The 24,592-nt window shown below is 32.5% G+C and overlaps 1 protein-coding gene across 29 annotated transcripts in view; it reads right to left on the minus strand.

Annotated features, from left to right (window-relative positions):
- LOC114331372 (heterogeneous nuclear ribonucleoprotein Q) overlaps positions 1 to 24,592 on the minus strand; it is a 282,730-nt gene that overhangs the window by 28,344 nt on the left and 229,794 nt on the right. For 16 of the 29 annotated variants that reach the window (XR_007697884.1, XR_007697886.1, XR_007697885.1 and 13 more), the window contains one exon: positions 4,591 to 4,750. The exons of 6 other annotated variants lie outside the window; for them this stretch is intronic. Coding sequence is in view for 19 of the 23 variants with exons in the window: in XM_050650136.1 (XP_050506093.1) it covers positions 4,591 to 4,750 (160 nt within the window). In the remaining 4 variants the exon portion in view is untranslated. Of the gene's footprint in view, positions 1 to 4,590; positions 4,751 to 15,582; positions 15,649 to 24,592 lie in introns of those variants that run through there. 7 more of the 29 variants (XM_028280935.2, XM_028280934.2, XM_028280931.2 and 4 more) reach the window with 1 other exon arrangement.

Below are 24,592 nucleotides of genomic sequence, written 5' to 3' on the forward strand. Positions count from 1 at the left end.
CAGCTTCATTGGAATTTTTCTGTCACACAACACACCACTCGCTTCTTTCCACTTCATCCATCCAGCCCTAATTCTACTGCATGCATCTCCATCTATTTCTCCATTACTCTGTAATACCGATCCTAGGTACTTAAAACTATTGCTTTTCACAATCATTTCACCATCCAAAGATACCATTTTATTTGTAGTAGCTCCATCTTTAAATGAACATTCCAAATACTCTGTTTTTTAAGTATTATAATATTACATTATAATGTAAGTAGATTATTCCCAGTATAATAATAATCTGATTGGACAGAATTAAACACGTGATGAAAAATCTTACTACATGATTGAAAATTAAAACCATTAAAAAATAATTGCTGAAATTTTTCTTTTGGTAGGTTTCTATTGGTCAGAATCTCTATGAATGAAATAATCGCGGAAATTTTTATTTTGGTAGGTTTCCATTAGTCAGAATTTCTATGAATTAAATACGAATTGAAGCAAAACTTAAGAAATACGTGATTCATTTACACCAAAATTTTGCCCAGAACTTTGTGAAAACTATGCTTTGAAGAGTTTTGGATTTATTTAACAATACACTCAGTAGTAATCTTTCACGTTTGTTTTTTAACTGTTTTCGTTAATTTAAAAAATATTTTCTATAATTATGGAAATCCACAAATGTTGTTTAATGAATTAAAATTGGATTTTCTTTTCAATCTACGTTTGGCCAACTGATATGGGAAGGAGTATAAAGGAATAAATTATTTATTTTACTATTTATACTTTATTCGCAATATTTTGTAAGAATTTATAAGTGCAACTACCAAAAAAGATTTAAATATAATATTAAAGAAATTATTTTCATTTTCTGTTTTTATTTGTATTTGTAGCTAGATTCTAAACAACAGAACATTTTTTTGTAGCTCGAACAACAACTGGAACAGTGGAGAGAAAGAAGCTCTAGAGGAAAAAAATTTAAAAAGTAGGACAAAGACAGAGTATTTGGAATGTTCGTTTAAAGATAGAGTCACTACAAATAAAATGATCTTTGGATGGTGAACTAATTGTGAAAAGTGAGAATTTTAAATGCCTACGATCGGTATTTTACAGAGTAATGGGGAAATATATGGAGATGCATATAATAAAATTAGTGGTGTGTTGTTGTTGTGTGACAGAAAAATTCCAAAGAATATAAAGGGAAAATTCTATAAAATCACCAATAAAACTGATCGGCTATGATGTACGGAACTGAGTGTTGGGCAGTTAAAAATAAAAAGGAACAACAAATGCATGTGGCAAATGAGAATATTTAGATGGATTAGTGGAAATAAAAAAAAAGGTAAAAAGGGAAGTATACTTTTTAAGTGTGTAAAATAAATCATTCCTAGCTGAGCGCTTTCGGTTTATAAAGCCATCTTCAGAGCTAGGCTACAATAAAAAGGTCTCTAATGAATAATTGATCTTAGAATTCATAAGTTTAACTTACGTCAAAAAGTTCAAAATACCACTATGAAGAGAGATGGATTCCATGTACGATATAAAAATACTTCTATTTTCTTATGCAGTTTTTTTAATGATGGAAAAAACCTTGTCTGCCTGTTGAAAAAATTGCTCAATTTTGCTGTTTGTTTTTGTAGCCGGAAAAGTTAAAAACATCAAATACGAGCACAAAGGACTTTCACACGAAAATTACATTACATGTATAACGAATATTTGATTGATCATGGTAAGGTCAAGAAACCCTACCGTCCGAAGTGTACGGTGTCAGCACAGTCCCAGCATGCAGAATGGTGGTATGATGGAGGATTTTAATGACAGCCTACACAGACAGGGTGTGCTCGTTAAGGTGCTTTCACTTTTTCTCATATCAAGTAACAGTTGACATATGACATTTTAGCAATTGAATTGAACAACTTTTTAACAAAGTCTGTAGTTACATAAATCTGGTTTTAAAAAATAATGAAATACACATTGAGAAAAGACTTAAGGTCCAAGATAAATCAGTTGACAAGTTATCCTTCAAAAACTGAACTCGAATCTTTTTTTTTTCAACTGACAGACAAGGTTTTTTTTCATCATTAAAAACTGCATAAAAAAATAGAAGTATTTTTATATCGTACATTGGATCCATCTCTCTTCATAGAGGTATTTTGAATTTTTTGACGTAAATCAAACTTTTGAATTCTAAGATCAATTATTCATTAGAGACCTTTTTATTGTAGCATAGCTCTGAAGATAGCTTTATAAGCCAAAAGCGCTCAGCTAGGAATTATTTATTTTACACACTTAAAAAGTACATTTCTCCCTGTTTACCTGTAGTCATAAGTGTGTACCTGTTTACACAAAACTATTTCAGTCTTTACATTAATAAAAAAAGGATAAAATTAGGAATGAGTATATTGGCGAAGTCTATAGTATGGTATAGTTAGACCCAAACCCAGACATCCAAAGTGAAAGTTATCCTCCAACACCAAATTGTTCTATATGGTCCACATAATGTTCAGAAAAAAGTCACACCATTTTGAGCGTCGGGTTTGGGGGGGAGAGGGGGGAGAAATCTGCAAATTCGTAGTTTTTTACGTTTTTCGTCAATATTTCTAAAACTAAGCGGTTTAGCATGAACAATCCTCTACACAAAATTGTTCTACATTAAAGTTCAAATAAAAAAGGCCCTATGCATAACCCTTCTAAAATGAACGGTTCCAAAGTTACGGAGGTAGTATAGTATAATTGGTCCAAAAAAAGGCCTAACCCAGACATCCAAAGTAAAAGTTTTCCTTCAACACCAAATTGTTCTATATGGTCCACATATTGTTCAGTAAAAAGTTACACCATTTTGAGCGTCCGGTTTGGGGGGAGGGGGGGGGGAGATGGGGGAGAAGTCGGTAAATTAGTAGTTTTTTTACGTTTTTCGTCAATATTTCTAAAACTATGCTTCAGCGTAAGGAATGTTCTATAGAAAAATGTTCTACATAAAATTTGAAACAAAAAAGGTTCTATACATAATTGTTATAAAATCAACGGTTCCAGAGTTACGGAGGGTGAAAAGTGGAGGTTTTCGATACTTTTTATATTTACCGATTTCTCCCCACCCCCTCTCCCCCCCCCCCCCCAAACTAGACGCTCAAAATGGTGTGACTTTTTTCTGAACATTATGTGGACCATATAGAACAATTTGGTGTTGGAGGATAACTTTCACTTTGGATGTCTGGGTTTTTGGTATAGTTATATCATAAATATTGCCCAATAAATATAAAAAGTATCGAAAACCGAGACTTTTCACCCTCCGTAAGTCTGGAACCATTGATTTTATAACAATTATGTATGGAACCTTTTTTGTTTTAAATTTTATGTAGAACATTCTTCTATAGAATATTCCTTACGCTAAAGCATAGTTTTAGAAATATTGACGAAAAACGTAAAAAAACTACTAATTTACCGTCTTCTCTCCCATCTCCCTCCCAAACCGGACGCTCAAAATGGTCTAACTTTTTACTGAACAATATGTGAACCATATAAAACATTTTGGTGTTGGAGGAAAACTTTTACTTTGGATGTTTGGATTAGGCCGTTTTTTGGACCAGTTATACTATACTACCTCCGTAACTTTGGAACCATTCATTTTAGAAAGATTATGCATAGGGCCTTTTTTATTTCCGATTTAATGTAGAATAATTTTGTATAGAGGGTTGTTCATGCTAAACCCCATAGTTTTAGAAATATTGGCGAAAAACTTAAAAAACTACGAATTTATCGATTTCTCCCCCCCCCCCCCCCCCCCCCAAACCCGACGCTCAAAATGGTGTGACTTTTTTCTGGACATTGTGTGGACCATATAGAACAATTTGGTGTTGAAGGATAACTTTCACTTTGGATGTCTGGGTTATGCCATCTTTTGGATCAACTATACTAAACTACTAGGAGTGGCACCAATTGATGCCAAAATGAGAGAGCATAGGTTAAGATAGTTTGGTCATGTTAACCTTTGAGAAGTTAGTCAAACAATACGAAGAATTGGTGAACTGCGGGATTCTGGAAGAAGCAGGAGAGGAAGACCAAAGAAAAGAAGATCTGGAGAGAGGCGCTTAGGCAGGACATGTCGGTAAAGGAGATTGATGTTGATAATCTAAGATAGAAACTTATGGAGAAATGCAACTAGGGAAGCCGACCCCGCATAGGGATAACGGTAAAGCGAATGCTGATGATAACAGTTGTACAGTAGATGAGGTGGAAAGCAAAGTCAGATTCATTATTGGGTCAAGACAAAAGCAAGTTGTAATATAAAAGCACCGAATATACAAAATAAGAAGAATACGAACAAGGAAATTCTACAATTACGGCATAAGAGTTTCAATAGTCACAAAATGTCCCAAAATATTATAAAATTATCGACAATAAAATAGAGCATGTAGTAGTACATATAAGGCACGGATCAAACATATTCTAATCGATAATTTGACGCAGATTCCATAAAAGAACTAAATTAGCGTTCAAACAAAAGACAGTTCACATAGAGTCCAACAGTACAATTAGATACATTTTTCTACTGCCTACCTCCATGTTTTTTAGAACTAACATGTTTGTTTCTCTTAGAATCCTTACCTGGTAAACTTGCCTTGGCGCGGCCCACTCCACGAGCGGCTTGGCGTGCTGCCCCACGGGCCCCTGTTGCTCCGCCCCGGCCCGCTCTGTTGGCTGCCGCCCCACGGGCTGGGGGGCCACCTGCCCGGCCACGTGCCACCACCCCACGCCCACGGCCAGCCTATATAAGACGCAACAAAAACGTTATTAAATTATATAAATAATCATCTCATACCCGAATTACAAGGTTACTATTAGCTTCAGAACTGTAAGATGAAAACTTGTAATTCAAATATGTTTAAAAATCACAGAAGATATAAAAATATGTAAAGAAAATGTATAAATAAAATAAATATTTAGGAACACAGTGTTTTAAACTCCTATTAATCCTTTCTACCAATACCACCTGATTTGGATAAGGAATGTCGTGGAAAAATTTTACCTTCAACCTTGGATCATATTGGCACTTCCATAAAATCGGTAACGTTATAATATGTATAAAACCAAAACGATAATTAAAACTCCACTCATGTATTTCAAAACGTTGCTGAAAATATGTTTTCATAACATTTTAAGGGAAAGTGATCCCTGGCAAACTTTAATACAGTTGCATTAAAATTTAAAGAAAAATAGTGACTGTAGGTATTACAAAAAATACATAGGAAATATATTTACATTTTTCTTCAAAAGATCAACACACGAAAAGATTGAAAAGCCAGCTATTTAAAAACGACAAATCTCAAGAAATAGGGAACTTGCACATTTTTTTATTACATAATAATGTTCAGTTATGTATAAAAATGAGATTTCCAAAATTTCACGCTTCAAAAACTCATAATAACTTAGAAGTACAAATTTAAAGTTTTCTGTATTGTAAAATAGTTCAAACGACCCGTGACGTCACATATTTTAACTATATGGTTCCGTTTATGGTTATATTTAAGTATATTCTTCTGTTTCTTCTTTAGTTTATTGGCATCCACCTCCTTGGGTATTTGGCCAGCTCGTCATTGCGGAATAAAGGAAAAATATTTATATTCTGACATTTACCGTATGTCATTGTAATAATATATACCAGTTTGTTGAGATTGGCGTGTGATATAGTTATTGAAGGAAAGGAAAGAAGGTTTACTATGGAAAATAAAACCATTTTGTAAAAGTACAAATTTTCTATGAATAGTTCAAACGATCCAAAACAACTGCATTTTCTACTGGCGTTTATAATGTCTAATTTAAAATTATATACAATTCTGTTTACTTTGTTCGTTCAGAACGTAAACATATAGCCCGATGACGTCACGACGCGTTTTGGGCTGGCTGGTATAATTTGAATTTTTAATCGTCTTTAGGGGCCAACCGGAAAACAAACCAAACTTTTTTATCTTTGATACATGTTTTAAATTATGTTCTGTTGTGATTTATAACATTTTTTTCGAATTTAAAATTTTATGCAAGTTCCCTATTATATGATTCATGGTTATTGGTATAAAAATAAGAATTCTGCAATGCTAAGTCTTGTCTATCCTCTTTATGATGAGAAGGTCCTCAGAAGAATGAAGAAGAACCGAGAGGTACTAACCACTATCAAATCTCGAAAGTTGGAATACTTTGGACACACTATGCGAAATGAATCCAGATATGAACTCCAACAAGCCATTCTCCAAGGAAAAATATTTGGAGAGCGAGTTCCAGGAACAAGGAGAACATCCTGGTTAAAGAACTTCAAAACCTGGTTCAACACATATGTGCAGTTCTTCCGCGCTACTGCAGATAAGATAAAGATTGTCATGATGGTCGCCAACATTCTTCACGGATAGGCACATCAAGAAGAAGAATGACATATGAAGGGGCATAGCTCAGAGCAAATATGGTTGGATTAATGACTGGATAAGATACATCAAAATAATATCAGTAGAAATGCGTTCAATAATATTATGGTTTAAATATTACAGAGTCTAAAATTGAGTATGTAGTGATAAAACAATGCTTGAATCAAGTTAAAGTGTTGAGGTTAAGTGTGAAATGGAAGCACAAGAGATACCTAGTATAATTATATCTAGATAAAATTGTTAATAACGAATATTTGGTTTCAGTATGAAAAGAATATAATTTTACCTGGGTAGCGCTATTAGACAATAAAAACAATGCGATAAAGGACCAAAATAATTTCATTATAATTAACAAGTCTGCAGAAGTGGAATACACGGTACGGTGCAAGGGTACCCAGTAGCTTATATCAAAACCAATCATTTTATATACAGGGTGTTTGGTAAAGAATGGGCCATAGCTTAACTTTAGATTCCTGAGGTTAAAACAGGTCGATTTAAGCTAACTTACCTTAGTACAAAAGTTGATAATAACCGAAATACAGGGTGTCAAAGTTAAACTTTTATTTTATGTATTTTTGAATATCTCCCGACAGGCATGGGACAACAACACGAAATTTGGTAAGAGGTGCTGGTACTGTACACCCTACAAAATTATGTTAAACAAACGTTTCTGGCTACTACCAGAGGCGTACGACGTGAATGGTTGACCCTTCCCAAATTCTACGCCACTAGCAGAATTGCTATTTTAGTGCAATTTTTTGATTCTCCAATACTTTCTATGTAAATAACATACTCGTTATTCATAACCATAAAGCCATTAGTTTTCGAGATATTTGAAGCTAAAAACGAAGGAGCATAATACATTAACCAAAATAAGTGTGCCTTTTCATTTTTAACTGCAAATATCTCGAAAACTAATGACTTTATCGTTACGAATGAAGAGTATATTATTTGCATAGAAAGTATTGGAGAATCTAAAAATTATGCTAAAATAGCAGTTTCATCAGTGGCGTAGAGTTTGGGAAGGGTCAACCATTCACTTTCCCCTGTCGTACGCCTCTGGTAGTAGCCAGAAACGATTATTGAACATAATTTAGTAGGGTGTACAGTGCCTACACTTTCTGCCAAGTATGACACGGATATGTCAAATTATTTTAAATATTCTTTTTTTTAATAATTTATTCTTTATTTAAAACTTTAAGAATTATGTGTGCCCGGTACTTTAAAACTATTTGACATATCCTTATGATACTTGGCAGAAAATGTAGGTACTGTACACCCTACTAAGTTATGTTAAATAATCGTTTCTGGTTAATACCAGAGGCGTACGACAGGGGAAAGGGAATGGTTGACCCTTTCCAAATTCTACGCCACTGATGAAACTGCTATTTTAGCATAATTTTTACATTCTCCAGCACTATCTATGCAAATAATATACTCTTGATTCGTAACGATAAAGTCATTAGTTTTCGAGATACATATTTGAAGTTAAAAATGAAAAGGCACACTTATTTTGATTAATGTATTATGCTTCTTCGTTTTTAGCTTCAAATGTCTCGAAAACTAATGGCTTTATCGTTACGACTGAAGAGTATGTTATTTACATAGAAAGTATTGCAGAATCAAAAAATTGCACTAAAATAGAAATTCCGCCAGTGGCGTAGAATTTGGGAAGGGTCAACCATCCACGTTCCCCCGTCATACGCCTCTGGTAGTAGCCGGAAACGTTTGTTTAACATAATTTAGTAGGGTGTACAGTACCAGCAGCACTTATCAAATTTTGTGTTGTCCCATGCCTGTCAGGAGATATTCAAAAATACATAAAATAAAAGTTTAACTTTGACACCCTGTATTTCGGTTATCAACTTTTGTACTAAGGTAAGTTAGCTTAAATCGACCTGTTTTAACCTCAGGAATCTAAAGTTGAGCTATGGCCCATTCTTTACCAAACACCCTGTATATACGGTGTTCCAAAAGTAGCGGGACGGTCGAATATTTCGCGAAATGAACATCGGATCGGAAAACTGAAAAATACGTGTTCAAAATTTTTCAAAAATCTATCGAATGTCAACAAATACTACCCTCCACTCCATCCCCTGGAGGTGGGTGGGGGTAACTTTAAAATCTTAAATAGGAACATACATTTTATATTGCAGATTTGGATTTCCTTCTTAAAAATACGGAACTTTTAATGGAGACATTCTTTCGAATTCTGAATAGATGGCGCTCTAATCGGAAAAATCGAGTTATCGTGATACCCTAGGTAAATTATAGAAACGGCATATCTCGATAAATAACGGTTCCAAATGAAAAACCAAAATCACGTTAATATTTTTCAAAAACCTGTCGAATGACACCAAACACGACCCCCACACCACACCCTGGAGGTAGGGTGGGGATAACTCTAAAATCTTAAATAGGAATCCCCGTTTTTTATAGCAATTTTGGATTCCTCATGAAAGAATAAGTAACATTTATTCAAAACATTTGTTAGAATTGTTGATAGATGACGCTAGTAAACCGCATTTTTCCGATTATAACGCCATCTATCAAAAATTCTAAAAAATTGTTTCGAATAAATATGAGGAATCCAAATCTGAAATAAAAACGAGGGTTCGTATAAGATTTTAAAGTTACCCCCCACCCCACCTCCGGGGAATGGAGTGGAGGTTCGTACTTGGTGATATTCGATAGGTTTTTGAAAAATATTAAACGCGTATTTTTGGTTTTTCATTTGAACTTGGTATTTCTCCAGATATTAGACCGTGTATACAGTATGGTGCAAATGAAAGGAATAAATTCGTTATTTCGTAAACCGGCGACTTTACGCAAAAATCCCGAAACAGGTCGATTTTTATTTTAATATTATGATATTTTGGCATATATATCACACAAGTGACGCCATCCATCTGGGCGTGATGACGTAATCGATGATTTTTTTAAATGAGAATAGGGGTCGTGTGGTAGCTCATTTGAAAGGTTCTTCAATTCTCTATTCTGTAATATAAACATTAACATCGTTATTTATACAGGGTGTCCAAAAATAATTTTTTTATATTAAATTAATTAACAAAAAAAGAAGAATGTATGTAATTTATTTAATTCAAAATATATTTACTACTGTGAGAAAACAGGAAAAAATGTTTATTCGAAAAATTAACATTGCTTTTCGCTTAAATTAATTATTCAAACTTCCAAAAAGCAGGTGCCTAGCGGGAGCTTGGCTTGAACATTGAATTTAAGTTAAAAGCAATGTTTATTTTTCAAATAGACATTTTTTATGTTTTCTCATAACAGTATCAGTACTCAACATCCCACCAGATTGAAAACAATGGGAACCTTCTCTGGTTACACCTCCGAGGCTTCTAAAATTTGCAAGCCATAACGGATGCTGAGACTAAAGAAGATTAAAGATTAAATAAATTACATACATTCTTCTTTTTTGTCGATTAATTTAATTTAAAAAATTGTTTTTGGACGCCCTCTATAAATAATTATGCTAATGTTTACATTACTGAATAGAGAATTGAATGACCTTTCAAATGAACTAGCACACGACCCCTATTCTCATTTAAACAAAATTATTGATTACCCAGATAGATGACGTCACGCGTGTGATATATATGCTAAAATATTATAATCTAAAATTAAAAATCGACCGGTTTCGGGATTTTTTCTTAATGTCGCCGGTTTACGAAATAACGAATTTATTCGTTTCATTTGCACCATACTGTATAATTTACCTATGGTATCACGATAAATTGTCTTTTTCCGATTGAAGCGCCATCTATCCACAATTCGAAAAAATGTCTAGAATAAAAGTTGCTTATTTTTACGTAAGGAATCCAAATTTGCAATAAAATCTTGGAGCTTTCATTTCAGATTTTAAAGTTACCCCCACCCCATCTCCAGGGTGCGGAGTGGGGGGTCGTGTTTAATATCATTCGATAGATTTTTAAAAAATATTGTAACACGTATTTTTCAGTTTTTCGATCCGATGTTTATTTCACGAAATATTCGACCGTCCCGCTAGTTTTGGGAGGCCCTGTATAATCTAATTGAATATAACAACCTTTGCGGGTTATTTACAATTTTTCATTAAGGAATTTTTTTTAGAACGATTTTCGAATTGGAAATCAAAACGCCAAAAATCAAAAATTGTAATTTTTATTACAATGCAGTATAGGCTATTCCGAAGTATAAAATATTCAGTGAAAAACATGCAAAGTGGATAGTTTCAAAACTACTTAAATGCTAAAATGAAAAACATTCTGGTCCAATTGTTAAATAATTGAAGCAGTGGGAGAGTTAGAAAAAAAATATATAAGCCGACTTTTTCTAACACATCTTTCATTAGATTTTTTCAATATGTAAAACAAAGATCAATGAAATACCTGGACGACGAAAGAAGGCAAAAACTGTCATTTAATCCGACTGTCCGATAATATCAAAAGAAAAACAAGACACACTTATTTAACTATATTCAAGATGGAAAACATATTCAAGGAAGACAGAACGGAACACTTGATAAAAACTACTTGAGCTTCCTAACCTCAGAAGTCCAACAAGACTTGCTGAAATATGTCTTTGTACTAACCAAAAAACATTGGGAGCCAACAAACTGATCCACGTACATATCCAGTTTGATTCAGTCACAAGCTAAAACTGAATCTCAAAATGATACACCACCGGATAAGAACAAAATGTGAGAAAGATGTATGTAAAAAAATTTGGTTTTCGAAAAGAACAGTGAACTCGGAAGGCACTCTTTTGCTTCATAATAAAGGAAAAAAATTTATATGTGGTTTATTGACTATGAGAAGGCTTTTTATAGCATCAAACAAGAAAAATGAATAGATGATTAATAAAGACCAAACGACTAAATCAAACGAGATCGCAGAAAGCGCTGATGGATGAAGAACATAAGGAAGCGGACCGAAATGGACACATGGACCTAACAAAAATGGTATACAGGGTGTCCCGGAAAATAGTGCGTCCTTAAAAGTATAGGTAGAAGGCACCATGTAGAACAAAAAACTCAACATTTTTTTCTAAATGCAACCGTTTGACCAAAAAATTAAAATACATTTTGGTATGCAAATTTAAATCTGACAACTATGTGAAGTACGCAAATTTAAGCATAGACAGTTCCATGTACATAGATAGAAGACAGATAGTAAACAGATAGTTTTAAAGAATCCTGTTTAGTGTCAATGCCGAAAATGTTTTCGAATCGTGAGTGTATTACCTATTATGTTATTATGTTGATTATTTATGGCTGATAACTGAATGGAGAGACATACTATAATTATTTCTTTAAAAATGTTTTGCCGGTATTTCTCGTCGTATGAATGGTGTTTGTGAAAGTGGGATACTTTCAACATCTATTCGGTATAATAATTATTTTCAAGTAAGTACAACTTAATTATTTAAGTTCCACTGTAAACTATGTCATTCAGTAAAAGCCCTCAGCATTCAACACATTTAAACCTTACTAAATACATAATATTAGTTCAGTTAAAAGCTGTGTTTTTATGTTAAAAGATGTGTAATTCGTTTAAAATTATGCAATAGGTATTTCAATACATTTCAAAAAAAAAATTTTAGTAAACAAATAGGAAATACATAAATACTATTAGGTTGGATTATTTTAAATACTGTAAATCACAATCACAAACGAGCTCTTATTATCTGTCATTATTCCGTAGTGCGTACGATGTTACCGGTTTATTAAAATTTCTAAACATTAAAATAAAGGTATATGGAAAACAATGTTATCTTTTTTTTTTGGAAACGGTTAACTTTAGAAAAAAATGGTATAGGACTTGTTTGTTCTAAATTGTGTATTCTCTCCATACCTTAAAGGAACGCACTATTTTCCGGGACACCCTGTATGACAGAACAAGTATAGCCAACCTACAGTAATGGAGAACGCACCGAAACAAGTTGAGTGCATGTTAAGATATGCAGTTTTTATGGATTTAACTTTTAAAAAAACCTTACTTAACGGTACATCAAGAGTCTCTTCATTTACTGATAAATACCGCAAGGTATGTGCAAAGGAAATACCTGCCAATACCGTTGATGGTTAGCTCTGAAGAGGGTCTTAGTCGATACAAGAATCCCATTAACGATAAAAATAATACCACTGAAAATTTGTAAGCTAAAAGTTGAATGGAATTCAAAATAAGACAAAAAATTTATGTAATAAATATTCATTACATTATAAAACATTTTGTAACCTAAGAATGCATAACTCCGTCAAAGAAAATCTCACAATCTAAAGTATAATGGGAAACACTTGGATGAAAAACTATAAAAACTGAAGACTGATCAAAATAATTGACATTGACATGGTCTTTGTTTGCACGTCTTATGTTGCACGGGTACAAACAAAAGAGCACGGTTAACACTTCCCAAAAAAGAACAATAATACACCACAGAAATTATGATAGGGTTTGAAGTAACTACGAAGAAACAATATAAAGACATGAAAAATAGATGCAAACGAAATAAGGATAAATAAAAGATATTACCATTGTATTTAGTGTCCCAAAATATTTTAATTGTGATCAGTCGCTCTGACTAATTCTACTACTTTGTAGAGCGGTACCGTCAGTAGATGGCACCAATACTTGCGAAATTCAGAATTACAAATATATAATTTGACAATGAAGGAATAAATATAATGGATTCTTAATTTAAATTTTACGGAGAAAAATCCTATACCTTTCCTTGCCTGTTTTCAATCAATATAATATCTTGATAGAATACACCATTAAAGTATAATCTGTATTTCCATCAGCCCTGTTTCATTTGGAGATAATACTTATGGCCCAATTTTCGGTTGAAACAATTTTGAATAATTAAAAACTTTCGTTAGTATCGTACAAGCTTAAGAATTGGGTTATGCATTAGGTGCAAGAAGAATCGACTTATTTGATAGTGAAGTTAGTGGCACATCAGTTAATTTAATCGTGGTTTCTTCTTTCGCCAATGTATAAAAAAGCTTTGTTAATTGAGAATGTACAGCTACGGCCACTGAATAGTTTACACCCTTGCATATCTAGTAGCCGATTTTTCGAATTTTTACCTCGTTTAACTTTAAAGTGACGTTACCAGCGGCGGACCCAGAATCGGTTGATTAAAGTCAAAAATAAAAATAAAAAAAATTATTTTACAAAATGTAATAAAATCGAAATTACAGAAAGATGTTTTTTTTGAATAAAATGTGAGTTAAAATTATTGACAGAACTGCTCTTGTTTTTGCGCGTCATTCAAATGCATTCTAGGTATTTTGGGAGCGTTTAATAGCTTTTTATTTTATTCTTCAATACGCGCGAAATTTTTAACAAGCACTTTCGACATTTAGCAAATCTGTACGACAATACGATTTTACAGTATTACAATGTAAAAATGACAGTGTAGACTATTCGGTGACCGCAGTATTCATACGGTCTGAATTAGATATAATAAAGTTTTTTTTTAATTTAACATTATACAATGTTTGATCCGTTTCGAGTGTCATTCAATTAAAATTATTTTTATATGGTATTAAGCCACAATTTTGATTGTAATGAAAATTAAATAATATAATTTTATAAAATGCATTTCAGGAAGAAAAAAAATGTTAATAAATGTTTTAACAAAAAATGATTACTCTTTGTCATTTGTAAACAATGAATTTCACATGAGTAAAGAAAGGAAAAAAAACACCATAATCAATCATTATAATAAATATTGCTTACTCCGGTTAATGATTCAGGGCAAAATCGAAGGAAAACGCTGGGTTGGAAGAAAACTATTATAATTGTCCTGGCTGCGTAACACTAGACAATGGATAGATCGAACGGTCAAGGAATTGTTTCATATAGCTGCCGACCGAGAAACATTTCATCAGCTTGTTAATACGACGATAGCTAACGCTTGAAAACAAGCACGGCACACAAAGAAGAAGATAATCCAGAAACGCCCACGTGAACGATTTTACCCGTACGCGCGCTAATGGTGCATATAAAATTCTTAATTGTATGTTAAAAAATGAGTAATAACTACGTCTTAAAACCCACCCAATTTCATTTGCACACCTCAACCGGTTTTAAAGCAATAAATAAATCAGCAGTTTGTAAGAAAAATTTTAACGCCCCGTATCTCGGAAACAAATGAAATTCGAATAACAACATATGGGTTATTTTTGATTATTTTTACGTATATTATACAGTCTTAAAGTTTGGCACATTCCTCCCCACTCACCCTGTATAGATGAAAAGATAAAAATAACAATTTAATATAATATATCATTGCTGCGAAAAATTTTCATCTTTTTGAAAAGATACACCACAAACATATTTACAATGGGTAAATTATCAGACTGCCCTTTAGAAAAACCCTCTTCGGTCATTTTTAAAAAATTTTCTGAACCAAAACACTGAAATATTATGAAATATATAGTTCACAGCAACTATCTAAAGATTTATAAAACTGAAATACACCATAACATGATTATAAAATGAAATGAATTAGTGGCGCTGAGTTTAAACATTACAATGATATGACGTCACGACCAAGGAGGACGCATTTTGGGCTGGCCGCTATTTTGGTCTTTAGGGGCCAAACGAAAGACAAAAACAACTTTTTTTTCTTTGATATATATTTTAAATTATGTTGTTTGTGATTTATAGCATCATCTTCGAATTAAATATTTTAGACAAGTTCCCTATTAATTTTGGCTTAATCCCATATAAACATAAAATTAACTTACGACATGCCACAAGAACAGTTTCAGAACCATTCAGTGTTTCAAATACTTATATGAGCGAATTGCTGGTCATGGTAATACAAGTAAGCGTGATATCAAAAGTAATTTCTTGTTTTGTCTCTGGATGCCTAAAATACTTGATAATCACGCTTGTATGTTAGTTTTACCCTTTGCTTAAGGTACTGTCGTGGTCGTGACAGATAAGTCCTTCTCTTTACTCTTTACTCCAGAAGCAATTTTGAGTAGTGGTTATTTGGGAGTTGGGAGACCTTAGAACGTAATAGGCTAAGTTAGTAAGTTTGGTAAAAAAACGTATATTAGTGACAACGCTTAGACCAATAAACAATTTGCTTGAGGCGAAATCGGAAACCAGAACTAAACAAAGAAAATTACCCACCATGTATTAACCACCATAATAGTACTTACATAAAAGTAATTTTAAAATAGAATCTTGGTGTACGTTCTGGCGTTTTAATAAAAAGGATTGGTACGCTAAAAGTAAACATGACATTAAACAATTTTTAATAACCAATTTCATCAGCAACTAAAATGAAGGAGTCCAAATTTGCGTCAACCGAGATGGAAGTTTCATCTATATTATTAAACGATGGCGCCGTTGGAACAGTCTGGAAGATATACTGTACATGTACTTGTGCCAGATCTCTTTACGTAAATGTAACAAAACGAAGAAGAGATTTTAAAAAGATAACTAATCGCTCTTGACTAACACAGCATTGTCTCTGTATCTTTAAAAAAAGTTATTTTACGTTGTTATTTATTATATAGTGTAGCAGCTAAATTGGCTACTTGGGAGGCTATTGCAGACGAATACAGATGTAAATGCTATTTGGAGTAGCGACACATACTCTACCTATCCTTCTTAAGGGCATGGGCGCAAAATGTCTCCTGTCAAAATGTTCAATGTGTTTTATATGTAGTCATTTTTTTCGAATCCTGAGAAAACTAATTAATATTTTTGAAAAATTTAAACGCAGAATGAAAGATTACATTGTTACTGAAGGGGGAAAGTTCCTGAAAACTTCTATAATGTTTATTTTAATAAGTTACAGAGGTGAAAATAAACGAGAAAATTTAGTGTGATATTTAATTGCAAATATTTCATTCAAAAGAAACTTTTTATTTATTCTAACTGACTTTCGGCCCTCGGTAATAACGTAATCTTTCATTCTGCGTTTAAATTTTTGAAAAATAGTTATTAGTTTTCTCAGGATTCGAAAAAAATGAATACATTTAAAACACATTGAAAGTTTTGACAGGCGACATTTTGAGCCTTTTCCCTTAATAGCGCAAGTACTTCCAAGTTCGCTGAAGATGGACTGATAAGTCCGAAAACGATCGTTCTCAACAACTATTGTAATCCATTTGGATTTTTAATTTAATTTTTAATCAAATACTTCTACCAATTTTAACAGAAGTTTTTTACTTCGACGTTAAAGATTGTTTAAAAAGTTATATTATAAAAAAATGTAAAAATTACTTTTAATTAAAAAAAAATCATTTTCTTTTTACTATCTTTAATGGGAATTAACCACAATTTTAGTTGAAAATAGGTTTATTTTGACGTTTAGACTTCCACTTCAGAAATTGTTTTCTAAATATAAAAGATATATGAAAAGATTTATTTTGTTTGGTTATTAGGTAAGACAAAAAATTCTCATTGTGTCTGCCTCATTTATTCAGACAAATCACACATTTTATAGTAGATGACTTTAAAATATTGTCAATATTTTTGAGGTGCGTTCATGGGACGATTTTATTGTACCGTCTCCTAATCGGGGGTTGGATATCATGATCACTATCTTTACTCCGGCGGGCGTAATTTCGGCCGGTAATCCCTTGGCCTACCTGCATAAATCAAGGGGTACCATTTATGACAGGGGTAATTTCGGCCGAGGGGTTGATGTTTACGATGAGATTAAAATATTGGTAATTACACTCCTGGGGTACTCTACACTCTAATACCCGAAAGTTAGGTTTTGACGAAGCGTTAGATCTTCCTCCTTTGAAAATTGTACTGTGTAATATATAATATAATATATTAATTTTTTAAAATTAGCAAAATTTCGGTTCAAAACGAATAAGAAGTAATTAAGAAGCAACTTAAAACCTCCGGCCGAATTTACCTACCGGCTTTTAGTACCTGCCCTTTTTCCGGCCAAATTACATCCGCCCCTTTACTCTATCTAGCGCTACTCTGAGGAGTTCTATTGAACTGCATTAAACCAGTCCCTTAAAATTCTCCACCATGACACTCTCCTTCTTTCCATACTCACCCCTTTTCTTTCTCTTTATTATCAATCTAAGCATTTCATATTGCTGTCCCCTCATTACGTGTCCCATATGTTGAAACTTTCTTATTTTTATTGTGTTCTTTATTTCGTAGTATTTGCCCTTTTTCTATTAGCAATACTTTCGTGTTCGTTTTCTTCTGTGCCAATGCTGTGATGTAAGAATCCTTCTGTAACACTACATTTCAAATGACTACATGACTGTAGCTTATTTATGTGTTCTTGCTTTAGTTTCCAGCTTTCAAGTCCATATTGTTGTATCGAAAACACGTAATATCTCAGAGCTCTTGCTTTCAGCTCTAATTGAGGGTCTTTATTGCAGAGAATTGTTTTTATTTTTACAAACGCATTTCTTGCTATTTCTATCCTGGTCCTTATTTCTATTGTTTGATCATTATTTTCTGAACTCTAGGTTCCCAGGTATGTATTTGTATTTTTCAATCTTATCTAATGTATTTGTTTTCTTTGTTACTATCATATTTATATTTAGTATTTTTTATATTCAATAAATGGAAAAAGACTGTTTGACTTGTACACACTTCTATATAAATCAAAACGGGAACTGGTGTATGTTTTCAAAAAACTGATAGTGTGTACAGAAATTTATTACAATTCAGCTAAGTACTTTCAGCATTTTAAATACCATCATCAGAGCTATCGTCTCATAGTTGTAAATACCTCAAATGAAGAGAAATCATTGAACAAACACATTACAAATTTAAAATTGACCCAGGAATCATACCACTGGTCAGGGTAAAAACCCTTAAAATATATATATATATATATATATATATTGCATTTGCGTCCCTCGTGGCTTCTGTATAGTTTTGACTCTTCGTGACTTCCGATCAATATACAGCGTGTATATTAACAAGAATTATTTCATACAGTTAGCGCTCGCTTTGGCATCCGTTATACTGGCAACAATGTACTTATGGTATCAAGTAAAATATTTAACCTTGGTCGTGTTCATGTGAGAATTTAGTTGAAGAACCCAGACAAATTCTATTTATAACTTTTGCCAACTAGGTGGTTTTGCTCGGATATACGATAAGGAATTGCTGTAAATTGTTTGTTTTCGTTTTTATACTCTTAAATCAGGTTAGAGAAACTTATTTCTTGGGTGTAGTTATGGATAATGTATTTTCTAAACTTTTAAATTTTCTATTTTATTTCGATGGAAGAAGATTATGGATCTCGGAAGATTCGATGGAATAAGTTATAATGTTATAATATACTTAACAATACCACTATATACCCTTGACAAATGTTGATTTTTTAAAGTTAATAATTGTTTGAGGAGCCTTTCGATAGGTTAGGTTTATTATTAAATTTTATTTTGATAAATAATCGGTATTGTTTCTCTCTCTGTCTCTCTCTCTCTGTCTCTCTCTCTCCTCAGCGCATCCTTTTCTGTTTTATTCTTTCGAAATTTGCTATACAAGTATTTTCCATTGCTCTCTGTTTCTCGCTCTCTATTTGACTTCTCTCCATCTCAACGCCAATTCTTTCATGATCTTTTGTTACAGTTCTTCTCCAGCTATTATCAGGTCTTCCTCTTCTTCTTCTTTCGTCTGGTTGGTATTCGAGTGCTTGTTTGGTTATATTATTTCGATCCTTCCTCAGAGTATGTATAATCCATTTTCATTTCCTTCTTTTAATCGTGACTGTTATTTTCTCTTGTTTTGTTCTTCTCCGTAGATCTATGTTTTTTATTTTATCTGGTCAGTATATTTTTAGGATTTTCCTCAACTATTTATTTATAAAGGTTTGTAATTTTTTGCTAGTTGTCTCTTCCTGTCTCTAAGATTCTGCGCCATACAACAATATAGTCTTAAAACAGCTGTTAAAGATTTTGATTTTGGTTAATTCTGATATATCGCGTGTGTTCCAGATTTTCCTTAATGCATTATATGATTATATAATGAGTGCATATTGTGCCTTTACTATCCTTTTTCTACATCTGATCTACTAGCGCTTTTTTTCCATGATTGATCCCAGATATGTAAAGTTATCTACCTCCCGTATTTGTCTTCCTTTTATTTTAATTTTAGTTTATTTGTTACTGTTTTTTTAAGATTTGTTTTTTTGTCTTTATCTTCAGGCCCATTACCTTGGAGTATTTTGCAAGCGTGTCGATCTATTTTTGCTTATGGCTGCTATGTTCGGTTAGGGGACAAATGTCATCTGCGAACTACAAATCCTCCAACTAGTTATGCAATTTTCCTGTTTTATTATCGCTTACTTTCTGCATGATCCAGTCCGTTATTATTAGAAATAATGTCGGGGATAGCACACATCCTCGTTTAACTCCGCTTTGTATAGCTATATCTACATATTACCATTTTTCCCGCATGTTCTAATCTGGCTCTATATTTCTTGTAAAGTAGTCTGATTAAATTGATGTATTTTATCGGTAGTACATATAGTTTTAGAATCTTCCACATTTGTTCTCTGTTTATACTATCGAAGGCCTTTTCAAAGTCAAAGTAAACATGTTTATATTTTTTTGCCATTCACTAGCTTGTTCCAAGATAATTGTAGAGTACAAGAGATACAGCGGTACAGGTACAAGATACAGATGTACAGATAGAGTACAAATGTGGTCGATAGTGGAGCGTTTTGCGCGAAAACCTTCTTGGTTGTTTCTTAGTCTTAGTTTCTTGTCTAGTTCTGGCTTCAGTCTATTCAATATGATATTTGACATTATTTTGAATGTGGCACTTAGCAGTGTTATTGCTCGCCAATTCTAGCATTTATTTAAATCGCCCTTTTTTGGTATCTTAATGGTTACACCCTCGTTCCATTTCTGTGGGAGCTCCTGGTCGGCCCATATCTTGTTAAAAAAGTTTGTGTAATATTTCTACTGATTCGTTTGCGTCCGCCTTTATTAAATCTATCGGTAGGTTGTAGCTTTCAGCGGCTTTGCCATTTTTTAGTTGATTCAGTATGTTTTGTATTTCTCCTTTCGTAATTTCAACTGTTCTAATGTTTATTTTCTGTATTACATTATATTCGTTTATAGATATCTGATGTTTGGAGTATATTTCCTCGCAGTGTTCTTTTCATCTTTGTATTATTTTATGTTCTGATGTAATTATATTTCCTTGTTTATCTTTGATTTGTTTATTAATGTTTAGCGTTTTCCCTGTCAAATTTCGGATGATATTGTACTGTATTTTCAGGTCGTTTTCTTGCGCAGCTTTTTCTGACATTTTTACCATATGATTTACATAGTATCTTGTCTTTTCTTGGTTGCTTTTTACCCGCTATATTTTTTCTTTGTATTTCCTTTCTACTGCTTTTCCTTCTTCCGTTGCTTCTTTTTGTAACATTTCTTCTTTAAGTTTCTTTCTTCTCTTAGTTAGTTATACCTATTACATTATAAATACAACAATGCCCGTCACAGTTCGGACGAGAATTTTAGTTATTAACAAATAAGGGTCAAATATGACAGTTTTTTCGTTTAAATCGCTACAGGTAAAAATAAGGTAATTAAATATCTTATTTAGATTATTCATCTTTTAGTAGATAAGCAAAGGTTTAAAATGGAAGTTTTTGAATTTTGATCCGATTATTTGTTACTTGGGAAATTGCAAAATAAAACTAAATTTCGAAAATAAAAAATTGCTATAACTTTTGCAAAAATGAACTTAAGACTTTGATATTGCATGAAATGTTGAGTCAAACAGTCCACATAATGCACAAAAAAATTCCAGACGATTTGTCAATTAGTTTAAATTTCATTCGATTTGTTTATCACAAAGAGCTTTTTTTGCAATGTTGTTGTTCAGAAAATAATAATGATACAGCAATTCTGTGAAAACCACAGGAAGGAAGACTACTTACATTTTCAACTTATTTAAAAAATCAATAAGAAATCATTTTTACCATTCTGAGAACATTTTACGAAAGTAGAATCATTTTTGGCTTATAAACAATTTGAATAACCATATTAACAAATTGACTAAATCTGCGTTGGGATTTGAAAAGCTGATATTTTTACACGAATTTTCAAAAAAAAAACGTTTCGCCTAGGTTAATTACGAGCAAAGTTAGCCACGTTATTTTTAAAGATATATTAACCACTATATATTAACCACTATGTTCAAGTTTACTCAAACTGTTACACATAAACTATATACATACCTTGAACTTCAAAATAGCGATAGTTAGGTTTCTTAATTGTTTTGAACAAACTAGCTGTGAATTAAATAAAAAAAAGTGGCTAACTTTGACCGTAATTAACCAAGGTAAAATTTTTTTTTAACATTTATGTAAAAGTACACATCGAAAACAATGTGATAACTACAGGGGTATTTCCGTTACACCAACAATCAGCAAAATATACGGAAGGATCTTAAAAAACCGAATAGAAGACGAATATAAGGAAATGGAAGCAGAAGAACAAGCAGGATTTAGAGCCGGAAGATTTACAATTGATCACCTTTTTGCAATCGCACAAGTCATGGAAAAGAAAACAGCGATTAACCAAGAGATTTCTTTCGTATATTATATTGATCTGAAAAAGGCATACGACAGTGTACCTTTGGTAAAGTTGTGGGAGGCAATGGTGAATACAAATATTAACATAGAAATGTGAAAAGTGAAAACTACCCCTAATTGTAAAAAATTATAAAACAACATTTTAAACTTTAATATTGTCAACATTTGGTTTTTATTAGGTACATAATGATTGTTTTATGCTTTAAGATATACTATCATAATATTTCAACCCTTAAAACCACCCTTCTTGGAGCTATATATAAAAAATTTACTTATCCTAAAAGAATCATTTCGGCTTGCATCGATTTACATAAAAATTTGGGATTAGGATTATCTCACCCTGTACTTCATATTCTATATCATGCTTAAGGGCGTTGATTATTTTAGGGGTGTAACCTACCCCTTATTAACAAAAATTATATAAAAACATTGTAAATTTTAATATGGGTAAAATTTGGTTTTGATTGGTTAAATAATGATTGTTTTATACTTTAGGATAAAATATCATAATATTTCAACCCTTAAAAATCACCCTTAATAACATCACAATTTTTATAAGTAGATAATCTAATAGATCTATACAGAAAAAAAAGTAGAATTAAAGAATTACAAAAACATTTATTTACACAAAAATACGAATTTACAAATATGTACAAATACAAATACAAATAGTTTTTTAGTCATCTTCTAGTATACGAACCGGTTCTGTGGTATTATACATACATTGAAAATGATCCATAAGTGGACTATTCCAATTTTTCAAAAAAATATTGGTTTTCTAAACATAGCTCTTTCATTTTTGGCGATAAAAAGTTTTTTCAAAAATAATTTTGTAGGATTTTTAAAGAGTTATAAGACTGTGAAAACTAAATTCTGTAAGAGCCCTTAGTTTTTAATTGGGGTGGGTTTAAAAGAATAAGAGGGTGTTTGCTCGAAAATAGAGGTTTTAAATAGCTATAGTATCTCGCTAACTGTTCACTATAATGAAAATCTATGCTTATTAAATAATAAGCTACAATTTAGTAGTCCAAAATTTTTTTCGTATCTCCAGTATTCGTAACTCCAATTTTTCTAAAATTAGGCCTTTTAAATAGGTCAAACTTCTTGGGTGTATTGATAATACGAATATAAAGGGAATGACAGAAAGGTGAAGACCAATTTTTAATTAGTAGGGTAGTTAGGGGGTTGTTTTCACTGATTTTTTCATAGAGAATAGCAGGTACCGACTGTTTTGATCATAAGTCGCTTAATTTTCATGCTAGAGGAGCTTCATATTATTATGTTTGAAAGGTCTAACAGTATACTTGAAAAAAGATTATTTAAGTTTAATTTAATTTGTGTTACTAAAAGATACATTTTTGATATCTACAGTTTTTTTTTTTGATTAAATGCATATTTTTCGAGGTGTTCTCAAAAACCCTCTAAAAAAGGCGATTTTTTCGTAGAAAAACTGTTACTTTCAAGCGCGAATAACTCGAAAAATATTAGTTTTACGAAGAAAATTTAAAAAACATTTTTTTCTTAGAATTACTTTTTACATCGATTTACATGGTAAAAATGCAATAAAAAATTCCCGTCCCCGAGATAGGGTGGCAAACACCCCAAGCTTTTAGCGTACAGCGGCATGATAAAGAAAATGATTCTTGGACTATTCCCTACCTTCTGTGAAAATTTCAAGTAAATTCATGTTGGACGAAAAAATTGCGAGCCAAAATGCTTCACTACCTCAACTATAGAAGGAGGAGAAACAATCAGTAAATGTTACGAATATAAATACCTGGGTATAAAAATCACGAATGATGGAACACTGGACGGAGCCATTAAAGAACGAAATACTCAGGGCAGGAAAGCAATTAGGCTCCTAAACTAAGTACTCTGAGACAAGCAGATAAACAACCAAAACAAGAAAAAGATCTATAACGCCGTAGTGAAAAGCATTATAACATAGAGCTGAGAAGTATGGCATATGAAGGAAAAATCAAAACGAATGTTAGATGTCACCGAAATGGACTTCTGGAGAAGAGCTGCAGGTAGATCAAGAAGAGAACATGTCACCAATGAACGGATACGAGAAATAATGAAGGTCACACATACAATAAATGACGAAATCAACGAAATACAACTACGATGGTTTGGTCACGTACAAAGAATGCATGAAGATAGAATCGCAAAACAAGTGCAAAACTAGAAACCGCAAGGTAGAAGAAGAAGAGGTAGACCGAGGAAAAGTTGACAGGCAGGAATAAACAAAGCCATGGATGAAAGAGGTCTGAAAGTAGATCAAGGTGCGGACGGAGAGGAGTGTCGAACGGGTATCGGAAGACGGAGAACGTTATAAACCGATAATACAATAATAATGTAAAAGTACCAGCCTTTTATATATTAAAGTCTAGGGATGGCGGTTGTTGAACAAAAAACCGGTTTTCGGTTATACCGTTTTTTTACTTACGGTTTAACCTGGCGGTTATAACCGGTCAAAAACCCGGTTTTTCCAAAAACCGGTTTTTGTTTTTTTAATCAAAAGCAACTACTCAATAGGTTATAATATTACATGTACATTGCACTTTAGTTTGCTCAATTTTCCTCCCGAAAAATTCCTCAACTAATTCAACCTATAAAAA

Source organism: Diabrotica virgifera, chromosome 5 (genome assembly GCF_917563875.1).
Source record: "Diabrotica virgifera virgifera chromosome 5, PGI_DIABVI_V3a".
Lineage (NCBI taxonomy): Eukaryota > Metazoa > Arthropoda > Insecta > Coleoptera > Chrysomelidae > Diabrotica > Diabrotica virgifera.